The sequence below is a fragment of the Pygocentrus nattereri genome, chromosome 8, assembly GCF_015220715.1.
Source record: "Pygocentrus nattereri isolate fPygNat1 chromosome 8, fPygNat1.pri, whole genome shotgun sequence".
Classification (NCBI taxonomy): domain Eukaryota; kingdom Metazoa; phylum Chordata; class Actinopteri; order Characiformes; family Serrasalmidae; genus Pygocentrus; species Pygocentrus nattereri.
The window spans coordinates 20,773,773-20,790,816 of record NC_051218.1 but is presented as its reverse complement, the minus strand read 5'-3'; the positions used below and the strand labels follow the sequence as shown (position 1 = coordinate 20,790,816).

The 17,044-nt window shown below is 39.3% G+C and overlaps 2 protein-coding genes across 2 annotated transcripts; both read left to right on the top strand.

Annotated features, from left to right (window-relative positions):
* The first annotated feature begins 317 nt into the window (after positions 1-317).
* Positions 318-10,230, top strand: slc25a43 (solute carrier family 25 member 43). The gene is made up of 5 exons (XM_017707145.2): positions 318-755; positions 1,814-2,055; positions 3,267-3,439; positions 7,974-8,108; positions 9,349-10,230. The coding sequence occupies exons 1-5, from the start codon at positions 484-486 to the stop codon at positions 9,559-9,561; spliced, it is 1,035 nt and encodes a 344-aa protein (XP_017562634.1). The 5' UTR covers positions 318-483; the 3' UTR covers positions 9,562-10,230.
* A 1,461-nt stretch (positions 10,231-11,691) lies between these two features.
* Positions 11,692-14,394, top strand: slc25a5 (solute carrier family 25 member 5). The gene is made up of 4 exons (XM_017707144.1): positions 11,692-11,904; positions 13,148-13,634; positions 13,713-13,853; positions 13,942-14,394. The coding sequence occupies exons 1-4, from the start codon at positions 11,794-11,796 to the stop codon at positions 14,097-14,099; spliced, it is 897 nt and encodes a 298-aa protein (XP_017562633.1). The 5' UTR covers positions 11,692-11,793; the 3' UTR covers positions 14,100-14,394.
* Positions 14,395-17,044: the final 2,650 nt, after the last annotated feature.

Sequence of the window (17,044 nt, the reverse complement as noted above, 5' to 3'; positions counted from 1 at the left end):
CATTCGATGTCTACATTTTCAGCAATAACTTTCTGAGATGTGGCTTTAAACACTTTGTCGTCTGGTTCCTATCAGCACTGAGCAATTCGGGCTAGAATTGCTCATTTCATGTCAGACAAAGGACTTTGGGTATAATTTACAGGATAATTTACATCAGCACAGTTTATTTCGGAAATAGCAAGATACGTTTTTTTATTAAACTGTTTTATTGGTGGATTTGAAAGTTTGGATCTACTATTGGTTGCTTCCCTATGTTTGTCCCGCCCCACGGCAATTTATCCACCAATGATCGCAACCAAACACGCAGTTACGTCACGATCAGTCGTGATGCAGACGCAGGCGACAGTAGCGCTTACGGCTGGGGATTTACACTCCGGTGGCATGATCAATATTTTTGCTAACTCTGTGCTTTATTGCCTTCAGGCAGCGGATTTGCGGCTTGTACGGTATTAAACTGTGCTGTTTTTTAGTAGTGAAGAAATTATGGCCACCGTTAAAAAGGATGACAGACTGACAAATTCTCAAAGTTTGATGTGCGTTGGCTTTGCCGGTGTTTTTAGCAAAACCGTCACATCGCCGCTCGAAGTGGTGAAGATTTTAGGTCAAGTGGGGACGTTTCACTGCAAACGCGGCTTCATGCACACGTTTCTTCTTCTGTATCAGACCGAGGGTCTGCGGGCGTTTTGGAAAGGAAACTCGGTGTCCTGCCTTCGTTTGTTCCCATACAGCGCCATACATTTGGCAACTTACAAGAAGTGAGTAGCACTCCCTGTTACGCTTTGAGCCACTGATGTAACGTATGTCTGTGTGTATTTATGAGACTCTTTGTGTCTCCCAGTTGAAGTTTAAAACTAAAACCTTCCTGAATATGAACTTGCTGTACAGGAAGTCAGCTGGCTAGCCAGCAGCACAGTCAGCTGCTCACAGCTTTGGAATAGAATATAAAGGGCTTTTAAAACGGCCCCCTGTTCATATCTTTACTCAGTGTCTTGCACTGTTTTCTAGATCGGCTGTGGCGCTAAATGTATTTGCTGAAGCACCGCGGCTAGGCAGCCCAGCGTTAGCTACTCTCTAAGTTTACTTCAGTTCAGGGTGACGCCATCGTGAAATCACGCCTTTTTCGCTCAGCCAATCGGAGCGCTCCAAAGGCCTCCGCACATGGTGGCGTCATTGGTCAATAAAGAGGACGTTTTAATGTCGAGCCGGTTTAAATACCGTCTCACTCTTTTGAATGAATAAGCTGACTTGTCCTCCCTTTCAGTCCTGCGTGCCAGGATTGCCCCTGATAAACGGAGCTCTTCCTGTATCCAGAAGAGCAGACGGCACACGGTCATGTCTGCCTGTCACGTGTAGTCGCATAAGTAAACACGGTCCTCCTTTCCAGTTTAGGAAAGTCCTATATACAGTATTCTTGGAAGTGGAAGAGTCAGATTATATTGAGCAGTCTTGCGCAAGGGCAGTGCAGTTGATAAAACATGGCTGAGATAAGGCAGAACAATGTGTTTTAAATCTTTTTGCTTTGTGATAAGATGTTCTCTCTAGATCCGTCATTCTAATCTAACTTAAAATAAATAAATACAGCTCGTTCTTTAGTTTTTTGTCATTTATAGAACCAGTTCATCCTGAAGTGTTCTTCACATTGATGAGATTGTCGTATAAGGTTCTATATAGGACCTTTTTGAAAATGGTTCTCTTTCGCACCAAAAAGGGTTCTGCTGTTGTTATGATGTATTCTAACCCTTTTTGGTGCTATGCAGTTATGTCAAGCTTGTAACAATAGAAGAACCCTTTTTGCTATATTTTTGTTTTACAGGATTGTCCACTTCCATATGGATGATCTTGGCCGTATCTCACAGTGGAGGGCCATATCGGCTGGAGGTCTGGCAGGTATATCTGCTGCTCTGATAACGTATCCATTAGAGGTGGTTGAAACCAGACTGATTGCCCAGAACTGCAGAGAATCCACATATAGGGGGCTGCTGCACACTCTTTCCATGGTTCACCGAAATGAAGGATTCCTGGCTCTCTACCGGGGCTTTTCCCTCACTATTTTAGGTATGCTTTGTTTGCCTCTCTTGAGTTAGTTGTATAGTATGTATAGAATGTAAATATAATACAGTAAAGAAAGACAAGAGACTTTTATATTATAAGAGGAAGTTTGCTTACTAAGCACAAAAAGTAAGGAAATTTGTGTTTGGTAGATTATTTCTTTGTTGTAACAATACTTGGCTCTACTGCTCATCCCACAAATGCATGTTCCTTACAAATGTGGCACCATTTAAAAGGGAAATTAACAGGCTTTCCAACGGTATAAGATTTATTGCCAAGAAGCATTGTTACAACAGAGTAATAATCTACCAAACACAAATTTCCTTACTTTCCGTGGTAAGTTTATATCTTTTTTTTTAAACTAATGTAATATTCATGTTCATCACTTCTATTAGATATGTTGCCTGGGTTTTGGACTTTGACCTGTCTTAACAGAGTAATTAGTAGCATGTTATAGTGTCCTTGTCAGTCACATGTTCCTTGCTGCTGGTCATGTGGATTTGCTGAGCGAGTTGCTGCAGTTGGCCGTCGCTTCACCTTAATTTACTAAAATGTGATATTCACTCACCAAAGTGAAAGTTAAGTTGCAATAAGTAGCCTAAAAAGCTCTGGACTGCTTATTTCTCCTGTATATAAATATATAAATGTGGCTTGTGTTTTCATTTGCCATATTTTAACAACTTTTATCCCTTATTATTTTTCCCTCTTAAAACATATTTCCATATTCATTTATATTACGGATGCACTGATCTTGATTTTTCCTAGTGCTTTTTCTATGAAAATTCTAGCACACTTTCAGTACTTTCCATTAGCTGAATTCACTATGTAAATAACATTTATTTGCTTTTTAGTAGGTCAAACTCACTTTTAAATAAAAAAAAACAGGTGTCTATTTAAATAACTTGAATTAAAATGGTGGTAAATCAGAAGTAAAATGCAACTGCCTGCTTGGCACAATGACACATGCATAAGGTCATTGTATAGGTCATAGAACTGCAACACAGATGTGCCAAAATAGAAGTAATAAATCTGCTATAATAAAGATTTTGATCTTGGGCAGTTCTGATCATGCATCCTTAATGTATACACAGGCTAAAACAAAACATTAGTATCCCGAGATAAACATGGTCTGTCTTCAGCTTTAACATTACAGTATATTTGTGGAAAGTAGCAAAAATTTTCTTTTGATTATGTCGTCTCTTCTCTCTGTGGAACAGGTGCAGTGCCCTTCTCGATTGGCTGCTATGTAGTCTACATTAACTTGGATAAACTGTGGCAGGAGCACCACTTCCGTTTCAGCTCTTTGCAGAACTTCATCAATGGCTGCCTTGCTGCAGGAGTGGCTCAATCTCTCTCTTTCCCTTTCGAGACAATTAAACGGAAGATGCAGGTGAGAGAATGCATGAGTAACTCTGCTTGCATACTTTTAAAAACTTTCACACACATTCACTAAAATAGTGTTCATTTCACACAGAGTATGTTTCAGCAGACTGAATAGAAACAAAGTGCTTCAAAGTAGTTTTTTTCACCTTTTCTTGCTTAATTTCATTAAACGACTGTCAGTTTGTCAGCACTTTTTCTATATATACAATTTATCTGTCTACATTTGCTGTAAAGATAACGTATATTACATGATTGCATTATTTTTAATAAGCACGAAATTGTACTTTTAGATTAGGCCACATTTTGGATAATAATAAAAATTACAGATTAAATGTACATGACATCTTTCTCAAACCCAAGGTCACTTCACAACAGCAATGTCTTGCAAAAGTAGCACTACACAGTTGATTAAAGTAGAACTGCACAGGCCAACAGTAGGCCATCAACATGAAGTTATAAATAACAACAAAAAAAAATCCTGAATAATGGCATTTTAGTAGATGCTGTTTTCTTGACTTGCTTGTAGATTTGGGATAAAATTGATATTTTAGCTAACTAGTGTGATCAAAAGCTGGGAAACTACACAGATCAATGAACTGACTTTTTATAGTGGCTGCACTCACTGTTATCACAAAACAAGGGCATATGCATCAGTGGTATAGTGATATTTAGATAGCTGGGTATGATAATAATGCTTCGTAAGGGATCCAATATGCACTATAAAAAAGGATCTAAAGCTGATCACGAAGTCTTGTTTTAGAATCAGTAACACTTTAATAAATTGTGTGTAACCAACAACTATGAAAATGACATGAAGTGAATTCATGTCTCAATGTGAAAGTTTAATTTTCATCAGCAGATTAAGACCTGAGAGTATATAATCACATAATGGATCTCAAAACTAATTTGTTGGACTGGGAACGTGGCAGTTGACATTATTACATTAACCAGACCCAGAATCATATAACATACAATGTGTTTACGTCATTCCTACGCTATTGCCATTATGATGAGTTTTATCAGTAATTACAGTGCACAGTGGCAGGAAAAAAACAAAGCATTGCAACACATGGAGCAGTGTTATGTATTAACTAATATAAAACTAAACTAGAGCAAAATAGAAGCAACATTAAATGTATCTCTAGTTCTTGGACTTGTGAACAGTTAACTACTGGTAGGCCATAATCAAACAGCAGTAATAATAATAATAATAATGATGGTTTATTTGTATAGCATGTTTCGTATAGTTTTGGGTGACTACCTAAAAATGCTTTTGTATACAATCCTATGTCATTAGTAGTATTTAAAGCAGTATATATAGCCATATGCAAATGTTTTGGTGCCCCTGTGTCTGAGCAGTTGTTGCTCCTAGGCGCTTTCAGTTGACAGTAATAGCACTTACAGTTGACCGGGGCAGATCTAGCACAGCAGAAATTTCACGGACTGACTTGTGGCAAGGGTGACATCCTATTACCATGCAATGTGTAGTCACTGAGCTCTTCAGTACAACACATTCTGCTGCTAGCGTCTGTCTACATAGAGCACATGGCTATGTGCTAGACTTTATACACGTGTTAACAATGGATGTGGCTGAAACACTTAAACTCAATAATTGGAAGTGCCAACATACTTTTGGCTATATAGTGTACAAAAATGCTCTACAGGGAACTAATTTCTGCATATTTTAATGCACAATTACTGTTTAAAACAAAATGTGGCAGTGCAAATATTTTCTGTTTGTGCAAATAAGTAGTTTGTGCACTAAAATTTGCAGAAAAATACCATATTTAAGGTATCTTTCCTGTAAAGGATGTGACCAGGGCTGTTCAAACTTTTACAAATTGTATTGCATGCAGAAAGTGTGTTCAGTTTTTTTTGGCTCTAGCTTTTTTTTGCAGCATACTGACTGTACGTGTCAAATTGAAATAGAAAGCCATTATAGCAAAAATAAGGCTAATCTATATTGCCTGAAACAGAAGATGCCATGCCTTATAATTTATGATAAAAAAAAGAAATGCAGTGAATATAGAATGATGCCGTAAAGCAATGGTGGACAGTAACTAAGTAAATATAATTCATTACTGTACTTTAGTTTTTTTCAGGTATCTGTACTTTACTGAGGTTTTCCATTTTGGGTGACTTTTTAATTTCACTCCACTACATTTCAAAGTCAAATATCTTACTTTGTACTCCACTACATTTTGCGAAATCTGTTGTTCCTTTCGGCTTTATGTGTGTATAAAAATGTAACATGTCAAAATGAAAGACGTTATACAAAGCGAGAACGCCAATCAGTGTGGACTTTTATTTTGAGCTTGTTTTGACCCATTGGACATACCAACCCAGTACAAGCACACGGTTCAACGTCGGTGCAGCAGCATAAAATTTTGGCAGTGCCTATTATAGATGATGGAACTAAGCTTTGTGTAACACTTTCATTTTATAGTAAATTTGTTTTGGCTAGTTTGTTTATGAACAGAGACCTACAAATGCAATATAAAAAAGGAAAACACATTTGGGAACCTGTGTTTAAAGCAAGTTTTATTAAACTTAAACTTGTAACTTATCTGCGAATACATCTTAAACCAAAACTTGCTTGTTTGCAAAAAGTTGTGGCTAAACAATTGCAGAGAATGACTTAAACTAATAGAACATTTTCAGAACCTTGAACGTGATAACCATGAGCTAAAATATTAGCTGTTGATGAAGGGTGAAATGATGGAACAGGAAAGAGAGAAGTGGAGAGCAGAAAAGGAAGACAAGTAGAAGATAGTCAAGTGGTCAGTGCAGCACAGCTCAAAAGATGTGGAAGAGTTTGTCATGTGCAAGAGCTTCTGAAGCAGAAACCAAAGAGTTGGAATGAGAGTGACGATGAGAGAAGACATGGTACTATCAGCAGTTCCTCTCGTGGAGGAGTCTTTTCCTGGTTGATCCGACACTAGAGGGCGTTTTCTAGAGAGTCCAAAATGACCTATGGAACTTTCATACAAGATCACAAATTATAAATGAAGCTTTTGTGAAAAACGGCACTTTATAAATTCACTTGTTTTCTCATAACATAAAATGTTTCAACACTGCTGTTAGTTTTTTCATTATTATTTTAAACTCCAGTCATAGGACTAGCAGTGCCTTATGTTCATGACTTCAGTAAGTGTTAACGGCTTTACTTCAGAAGCAGGGTTAGTATAGTTAACTACTATTAAAACAAAAACTAAATTATATAAAAATATGCATGTTAACTATAATAAAAATATTGATGAAAACAAAAAAAACTAAATCAAAATGATAATGTCCACCACAAAACTAACACAAAATAGATTATTGAGGAAAAAAAACTTGGGTTTTGTTTTTCTCAGTGTGTGAATGAGAGTTTAGAAGTGACTACTTTCTGTGTTTGGCTGTCTTTAGGGAAAGCTGGAGCCGAGCTGAGCTCAGTATATTGCTGTATTAATTTTCTTCTACTGTTAACACATAACTTCCATCACAGCATCCATTATAAGTAAAAACTAAAATGGAAAAATTAAAACTAATGAAAAATTCAAATGTATAATAATAACACGGCTCTGAAGTTGTGTTGTTCTGTAGTCACCCCTCCTATATGGTAGCCACACCAAACTACTTTCTTTCTTGAAAACATGTGTAATACAGTTACTACTAGGTGGTGCAACTATAACAGACCTTATCTGGCTTTGTTGTTTCCTGTGTATTGTACTATTATATGAACTAAAAAATAAATGCTTTTACATCAAAAGCAGTAAAGGGCACGGTGTGTTACTAGAGAGCACAAATGGCTGCAGCAGCTGGGAATGTAGTGTCTTCAAGCTAAAGATAAGGTCTTTCAAAGATAAATGACCCACTACTATTGATCTGTTATTGACTTTCTTAATTTGTTGTGCAAAAAAAATAAAACCATTCTGTATAAGGATGTTAAGTTTTTGTGTTCTCAGTCTGTCTTGCAAATTAAACCATACAGTCAGGCAGGACAATGGCCTAGTTGTCAACACTCTATTGTGGAGAAAGGATTGCTGTTTAGTGCTACACACACAGTGTCTATAGAAACAATATCAACACAAACCCCATCAATCTCACTCATAGTGTTTAAAGAAGCTGTGGGCTTCCCTGGAGCTTTTTATTCTGAGCAGGATTATATTACTTTAATCATTTCACAATCTAAATTAAAAGGCCTTAAACAGGAGTGTGTCTAGTAACACTTGGAAGTCTAGAAAACAGGTCTGTCCTTTTCACTGGATTGAGCCTGGCTTTTACAACTGATCAATGTGCCCGTGGTAAATTCTTCATGATGACATTGTCCAACTACATAATTTGATGCTGCCTTAACTTCTTGACCCTGTGTCTCATTGACTGTGCTGACTACTTTGGATCTACCTTCTTCCAAAGTACACACACAGGACACACGCTGAACTACTTTTTCTAGTGTCCTTTTGCCCTTTTTTATGTTTTATGGCTTCTGTTAATGTGCATTTGTTTTTAACATAATGCTTACTGTGCATTTACTCATACCAATGTATTGAATGTTTAAGGCTCAGAGTCCTTTCCTGCCACATTGTGGAGGAGTCGATGTCCACTTTACTGGGATGATAAACTGCTTCAGAGAGGTCATCAGAACCAAGGGCATGTTGTCCCTTTGGAGTGGCTTTACAGCCAACACAGTCAAGGTGAGATGTTTAAAATTGTGACTGTGAATATACCGGTGGTGCCACTACTTTTGTCCCCTGTGTACTTATATTATGGGAATTTGGATATTATTTATATAAATAAATATAAAAATTAGACAGATATGAATAGGAACTGCTTTTTCTTCTCTCTGTGTTAATTTAAAGAATAGAACCTATAGTTGATTTCTCTGGGCCTTCAGGCCAGATAAAGCTTTGATTTCTGATTTCTATATCTATTTCAATCCCACAGTCCTCAAATGACAAAAGAATACAGACAACACCCTCTAGGTCATTCCGTCATCTTTGAAATATTCCTATTTGGTAAATGTGAAGTCATAAAAAAGAACTTTACAGTTTGTGCCCGCTTTGGTTTATATTCAAGTTAATCTGCCCAAATCGAAGAAACTTAAAAATAATTAAGAATGTTGTGGACAAGCAGTTGGCATGATTTCAGCAACCAGCTTGATTAATCTAATATATAATTTCCCAAAGGCAGAGAGCGTCTTTGGATCTTGTCCAATTAATGATTGTGTGGATTGTGTGTACATGCAATCTGAAGAGAATAAAATCAATATGTTTTTGAAGATCTTCTCAGAGAGGCAAAGTACAAAGTTGGGTTGAAGACATAAAGGAACAAACAGTTATTTCAGAAGAGTCATTGCAATAACTTATGGATGTCGAGATTTTTAGTTGATTGTAGTGTAGCAAATTTATACTTATGTTATTTACTTTTTAGAAATATTTTAAAGTAACCCATTTAAAATATTGGTTTAAGTTACATTCTTCTTTATTAATGTAGGTATAACTGGACCTTAATGAAGCCACGTCAGGCTATTGGAAAATTAATTGTTTAATACAGGAATTCTGAGAATGAGGACCAGTCAGTTTCCTTCAGAGAGGCATTCTCTCTGCTTTCAGGTGCTGCTTACTCTCATCACATTTTCGTATCAAGTCATTTTGAGGAAAAGCAATTTTTTTAATTGATTCCTTGAAACATACACATTGATGCATATTGTCTCTGTAAAAAAAAAACAATTATACAAAATAGTAACTTTACAGGAGGAGGAGTCTTTACTTTTAATATTAGTATTTGTAGGCCTGCTCATGTTTACTTTTTTGGCAGATGTTAGCCTGCGAGTTTGTGAAATTGATCATTGGAAACAGCATTTTTATACATGTATAATAATTTATTATTTCTTTGTTCTTAATGTATAACAGTTATGTCATGTGTTGTCCTCAGATTGTCCCATACTATGGCCTGCTCTTCAGTTGCTTTGAGATGTGTAAACAAGTCTGTCTTTACCAAAATGGATATATTGTGTCTCCGCTGAGCTACAAACTCAAACCAGGAGTGGACCAAAGCCTGGGGCCACACGAACTACAGGAGGTTAAGCATTACCTGAGAAACAGGAAAGAACAGGCACAAAGTTCATCAATGAGAAATCGCTGGTGAACAGGTTTCTGTCTCTCCGTGTGATGAGCAAAGAGACAAAAAGAGGACAAAACAGGAAAATAAAACTGAGTGGGGGGACTCCAGATCATTTTTTCTGATACTGATGAGGACAAACTGCCACACCACTCTTCAGGAGACTTTTGAGTGTTCTCGGCTGATATATTTTTGGCACCCTGGTGTTTTGTTTTCTTTTTTTCTTCTTTTAAAAAGAACTCTTTAATTCCATGTGATATTGGATTTTTCTCTGCGTTACAGCACTTCAGAACACTTCAGTTCAACAGTTACGGGGTTTGAATTGGGTGAACACTCCACAAATTGTGCACTGCAGTGTGCACTGAGAAGCAGTCAGTATGTTTGATGTTGAGTAGATACTGTCAGTATTCAGTAGACAGTATGGACTTTCTCCTGAATTGATTATTGGTTTTACTACATGATGATGTTAATTACTCTGCATCATCTGTAACACTTGCTGATAAACGATTAGTTGTCTGAAGGGCACAACTGCACCTGCTTTTGTATTCAGTACAATCTGTGCCATTTTAGAGATCTTGGTCCAGCATACTTGAAGCACAACCATTGTTTCTGCAATTCTTCAGATTATATATGACAGTGATAAATGAAAATTATCACACCTTCAGAAGGTATTAAATGAATGCATTATTATTAAAAGAGGGGTGCTTTTCTTTTATTAGGAACACATGTAAAAGGCCTGCCCGGATGAGAGATTTCAGTGCCTTTGTTTGACAAATCATGACGATGGATTTTAGATTGTCCATGTATGCTATTACTTATGTTTTCCCCCTGTGTTCTGTACAATATGTACAAATAATACTGTTTTATATATTACAGTTGATTGTTATTACAATTAATAGTTACAGTTGCATTGGTAGCAATGAAGTTGAGTGTTAGCAATATAAACATTAAACTTATCTCTGTCCTCTACAGTCCAGTACTGTTGAATCTGTCACTGGCTATTAGGGAACCAATTTTCCAAAACTTCAAAATAATTCAGTTGATGAGATGTAAACAAGAGTGGTTTGATGTGAAATGGGTGTAAATTGATTTACTGACTCTGATTACTTTTCAATGACAGGAACCAAGGGTTGCAATGCCTGCAACACACACAGCCATTTTATTTGCTAAACAAAATGAGCAGTGACCACTCTGCTGAAAAAGGACCATTAGAAGCCAGAAGATTTCACTTGTGAATGGGTATTCCTGTAGAACACCTTTAGATCCCATTAAGAAACCATTAAGTGCATTTAGAGTCAGCCACTGGTCACCTAAACCATTAGGATCCTTTACACAACCAACAAACTCTTAACAGTTCCTGTGGGTTTTTAGCAGGGCAGTGTGTAATATTCATAATGAAAAATACATAAAAAATAAACATGTAAATGCATTTGGAAGAAGCTCTGAATCTTCTATGTAACGTTGATGACTCTCTCTCTGCTAGAGTTACGTGGTAGCTAGGCTTTAAAACTAAGAACTGAACTGATTTTTAAGAATTTTGCCTCGCCTGTAGAGCTGGAGTTTCTTGTTGGTGACTCGGTGGCTGAACGCAATTTTGTCTAAAACGAGTTGTGTGACTTCTGCTTAGGAAAGGTGGAAGCGGTCGGGTTCATTCAAAGAAGCTGCTTCTGATTCCAGCTGTTGTTTGCGAAGAGAATGAGTCAGTCGAGCGATTCTACGTGGACAGTCTAGCCGTTTATCACTGACGCTGCGTTGTACAGTCTCCTTTCGGCACACGGTAGAAGTCAAGTCAAGGACTCGTTATTTGGGCAGAATGGATTGTGTGTGACCTGACGGACAAAATGAGGAGACTTCTTATAACAGACCACTTAACCTGGGCGTTACTGAATATTAGTATTCAGTGTACATCAGTATTTAACTTTTGAAGCATGAAGATGTTTCTCTTTCTCACGAGACTTAGAGGGGAAAAAGACAGTCGTAGTGATGACGCCTGATTCTTTGATGACGTTTTCTTCTGCCTCGTGATTTCGAGCCCGCCCCTTCCCTTAGAACAGAACATTTAGCCCCGCCCGATTTTCCAAGAAACCAATCAAAGCTCCTCATTTTCATTCTCGTTCGGTCTCGCGAGCTCCGCCGTTTAAATTCTGTTCGCAGCTTGTCGATCGGCCATTTCGACCCGGCCGGCATTCCGTGTAACTCCCCCTGCAGCTGAGCGGGATTTGTCTCCTTCACACGACATCACGTTAACACCACCCAACAATGAGTGAGACCGCCATCTCTTTCGCCAAGGACTTCTTGGCCGGGGGCATCGCCGCTGCCATTTCCAAAACAGCTGTTGCTCCCATCGAAAGAGTGAAGCTTCTTCTTCAGGTAAGAAAGATTCAGGCATTAAAACAATGACCTTAAGCCGCAGAGTGACGGTGAACGGCGAGTTCCGGAAAAGTTAGCCGGTTAACCAGCTAAATCAGTTCTGCGCAGTGTGGTTCACTTACGGTCTGATGGGTTACTTAGTTTAAAATGTTAGCTAACTTACATGTTGACGGCACGGCAAGTTGGCTTATGTTACAGAATTTAACAGCAGCGTTAGCTCGATGTCTCGCTTTGTTCACAACCTGGCTCCACACCAGTTATTCGGTTAGCTTTAATGCTAACGTAACTCTTAAGTTAACGCTGGCTAATTATGGATCCTTTAATTAAGAAATCACAACGAAAACCTGGCAATCGATGTGTTTCTCCGACTACTAACTAGCTAACTAAGTTGTCCCTAATGCCCGTTAAAGTGACCGTTGGTTCTCGGGCTTGCCGCTTTCTAGCGAATGGAAGCTAAGTTTAGCTGTGTGGTAGCTATGACCTTAGCTAGCTGCAGAACCCAGAGAGCATTAGCAGCCGAGCGGAACGTCTCCTTGCAGAGAATTGAAAATTAGCTAGCTTAGCTAACAAAGCCAGCTAGCTTTTGAGGGCGAGGCTAGCGGTAGCACTTCGACACTTGGTGTCTCCAGCGCGGTTCTTGTGGAATTACTGACCAGAAACCAAGGCGTTGTCTGCATGATACAACTTGCTAGTCGAAACTGTTCAATTACTCATGCTACAACTCTCTTAAGAAGTGTAGTTAAACTGTGTAGATGGCTTTATTTAGCCGAATACTGTCTCACGACATAGCAAAGATCTTAGCTAGCTGCCCGTTTATAGGTGGCCTCAATATATTTTTTACTTCCTCTAATTATTGGCCAAGGTCGTAACACGAAGAGGCCTTATGCTTCAGGAGCACTTGCTAGCTAACGTTAGCTAGGTTAGCTAGCTATTCATTCATCCGGCGTTCATTGCTTTCATTAATCTTAGTTGTTTCTCGGAGATGTTTTACGGGTAGACGAGTACACTTAGATGCGATAAAGTGGGCGTATTATGCGCCTCACACCAGGAAACAAGTTCATACGTTAGCTTGTGGAGATCCTGTAACGTTACGGTGTTTGCGCTTGACGTTCGTTTGTTCCCCTAACCTGCGTCTGTGCGCTGTAATTGTATGCACGTTCAGGCTGTTTCAATAATTTAGATGGTTTGTTGGTCACAAAAAGCTTCTGTTCTGTGTAACTCAAACCTGAACTTTTATTTGCAGGTGCAACATGCCAGCAAGCAGATCACGGCTGACAAACAGTACAAGGGTATCATGGACTGTGTTGTCCGTATTCCCAAGGAGCAGGGTTTCCTGTCATTCTGGAGAGGAAACTTGGCCAATGTCATCAGATACTTTCCCACTCAGGCCCTCAACTTTGCCTTCAAGGACAAGTACAAGAAGATCTTCCTTGATGGTGTAGACAAGCGCGCCCAGTTCTGGAGGTACTTTGCTGGTAACTTGGCCTCTGGCGGTGCTGCTGGTGCCACCTCTCTCTGCTTTGTCTACCCTCTCGACTTTGCCAGAACCCGTCTGGCAGCTGATGTTGGCAAAGCTGGAAGTGAGAGAGAATTCAGTGGGCTGGGTAACTGCTTGGTGAAGATTTTCAGGTCAGATGGCCTCAAGGGTCTGTACCAGGGCTTCAATGTATCTGTCCAGGGCATTATCATCTACAGAGCTGCTTACTTTGGCATCTATGATACCGCTAAAGGTAAGTGTATTTTGTCTGTAATGTGGAGATTGTGTTGTTTGGTTACTGTTAGTTATTAAATTTTCCCTCTGTATGTAGGTATGCTGCCAGATCCCAAGAATACCCACATCATCGTCAGCTGGATGATTGCTCAGACTGTAACAGCTGTTGCTGGTCTTACATCGTACCCCTTCGACACAGTGCGTCGTCGTATGATGATGCAGTCTGGGCGCAAAGGAGGTAAGTTGGCTCTGTGTAAAATGTGTGCTCTCTTTGGGTTATCCATTTTGTAAGTGAAATAATATTGAATTCTTGTTTTGCATTGTAGCTGACATCATGTACAGTGGCACAATGGACTGCTGGAGGAAGATTGCTCGTGATGAGGGTGGCAAAGCCTTCTTCAAGGGAGCCTGGTCCAACGTCCTCAGAGGCATGGGTGGTGCCTTTGTGCTTGTCTTGTATGATGAATTGAAGAAATTCATCTAAATGTTTGTTGGCCGTTCATGTTGTGGTGTTCAACTGTAACATAACTTGTACATTTGGAAGGACTCAAATTCCGCCTTATTTATAGGGACCAGCTAGTATGTCAGTACTAGTTGTACTGGGGAATTGTTCGTGCTTTTTTTTTTTCTTTTTTTTTTTTGCCCTTTTCTGTTTTTGTTCCCCCTTCACCATGTCATTCCCAGAGAGAACGAAGCCATGCCAGGTACTGAAAACCTACCTGTCATCCAGCCGGTCTGTTTTTAGGCATTACACTTAAATAAAGACCCACTGAACTATATCCCAGATTTGTTTTCATCTGTTCATGTTTATGCTGCAGAGCTTTTGTATTGTGGGCTGCAGTCATTTTGAGCTGTTGGTCATTTGCACAAAACCATAAGCCTAGTTTTGGATAAAATATTGTCAGCAGTAAATCCACAGCAATATAGACTTTAAACTCTGGTTTGTCAAAGGGAAAGTGGCCTGAAGTGTTATGTACATCTGATTTAGTGCTTTAAGATGCAGACAGGCAGTGTCTTATTTCGTGTACTGCAGATTCATAGTCTGGCATTTACCCAGTCTTGTGTCTGGGTCTAAGCCAAGAACAGCTGTGAGAGGCCTGTTTTATTTTGGTGCTTCTTGAATGTCATTCATGCCTATGGTACCACTTTTGATGGACCATGATGTTTACACTAGCTCTGCAGAAAAGGAGGATGGCTGATGCAGGTCACCTTCTTGCTTGCCCTCTTATGCAAAATGTTAAACTCCTGTGAATTGGATTCTGTGCATGGTGACATTTTTGTAGGACAGGACTGCTTTGTAATTTACATAGACTAGAGTACACATGTGTATGCTGCAGTCTAAAGTACAAAGCATATGGTGTGGTTCAGGTTGATCAATAACCCAGCTTTCCTTTCAAGAGCCTGTACAGACTATAGGAGACATTTAAGATTCAGATTTCATTAAGATTTAGCTGGATTATGGACTGGCATCACAGACCGTGCTTGTCCACTTGTGTTCGGGTTGAGATTATTTGGTACAGCACAGAGTCTGAAGTCTGGATGACATTACAAGGTCAGAGGTCAAATAGAGGGGGGGATTACTTCATCAGTAATCTGAGTTGGGTAGTACATTTACTCAGTTGCATGTATCAAAGTACAAATTTGAGATTGTTTTTGAATAATAGACTAATTACTATAGTAATTTCCTATAGTTGGCCTATTGCCTCTGTTTTATTTCATTCACTTGTGTTGATCATGCCGTAAGGGCCAATTGTCACACCTGTGACCTTGGACTCAGCACTTTCAGACCAAAAGAGCCCAAATGTAGTAAAGTTCCTAATAAACATCCTCATCTTTTGATTAATGTACTGAAATTGAGTTTAGACCATTATCTCAAACCGAGCCCAATGCACAACAGCAGATGGGGAACGTGTCACTCCTACTGAATGCCCTCAGTGTCCCTGTGCTTTGAGAGGGAGGAGTGAGGCTCTCTTGCAATTCAATGCAGGTGACTGGTTGTCTGGGACTGCTGCTATAATCCGCTAGTAAAAACGCTTAAACGCTTTCTGTAAATAGACTCGATGTCAGAACACAAATATGCTACAGGAAAATTATATCAAAGTATTTAAAGAGGCCCTGGACTCAGACTAACAATAAGGCCAGGGGTGCGCAATTAATTTTCCCAAGGGGCCACACGAGAAATTGGAACGGTTTTAGAGGGCCAGACTAATATGCTTAACTCAGTTCTGCCCAATACATTGTATACAGCATTTATAATAACATATATCAGTAAGTTAAACACTACAATCAACACGTGGAGAGTTATATTATTTAAAAAACTTGTGATGGTTCAGTTTAGAAAATTGTAAACATTTTGCATTATTTTAAAGAATCTAGTATCACAGCCCGATAAAACAGCACGTTTTTCAAAGACCAGCATCACTTTAAGTTAAACGGCTTACTGTTTCTTGCAATTTTGTGCGATATTACTGGGCTGGTCCTGACTGCTGCAGCCCTGGATGAGTGGAGCTTTGTGGAAAACCCTGGGGGCCTTTGCAGCTTCGCTAGCAGATCTTCAGCCGGTCGAGCCGCTCTGCTCCGCTCCGCGTCGGCCGAGCTCTTGCGTTTCTCCGCGGGCTTACTCTCGTAATAGCGATTCAGACTGTAACCTTTAAACACAGCTACCTGTTCTCCACAAACCCAGCACACAGCTTTGCGTTTGACTTAAGTAAATAAGTATTTAGAAGTCCATGTCTTGTTAAAACTCTGCATTCAGCGCCAAGCTTTCTTTCTTTTAACGTTAGCCGACATATTTAAGGGCTAAGAGCGATCTCGAAAGCTGTCCAACACATGAAGCGCACCGACCGGCAGGCGCAAATAAAACAAATGAAAACAAAAGGGCTGCCTTCAAAATAAAAGCATTGCAGTTGCATTTCGTGTAACAGGTGTAGTTGTTACACATTTCCTTTTCACAGCTCAGAGATAGTCAGGGGCCGGTTGTGGCCCGCGGGCCGTACAACGCCCTGGTCTGAATAAAGCCAACAGGACCGTTCATATAAGTAATACAGTGCCATCGTGTGGCAAACATGAGGAACGACCGGCACCTTAAATTGAACGTGTGCTGGACAGAAGGGAGCATAAAAATAACTCCCATTTCTTTAGTGGCGGTGAACTAAACAAACAGATCTATTGTAAAGCCCGACCTACACGTATTTTCTGAGTTTTTAAATGTAATACTGATAATGGTGAAATATTTTCAAAAAATCTGAGAAAAATACGTTTTCTTTGGGTTGTCCATCCATCCATCCATCCATTTTCCAAGCCGCTTGTACTTTGCCTTACAGCACCCTGCGTGTACCTCTCCTCTGTTAATGCAATAAATGTGTTTTAGACCGAAACTTTACATCAAAGCTACCATAAAAAACGCCTCAGACATCAGGCAGTCTATTC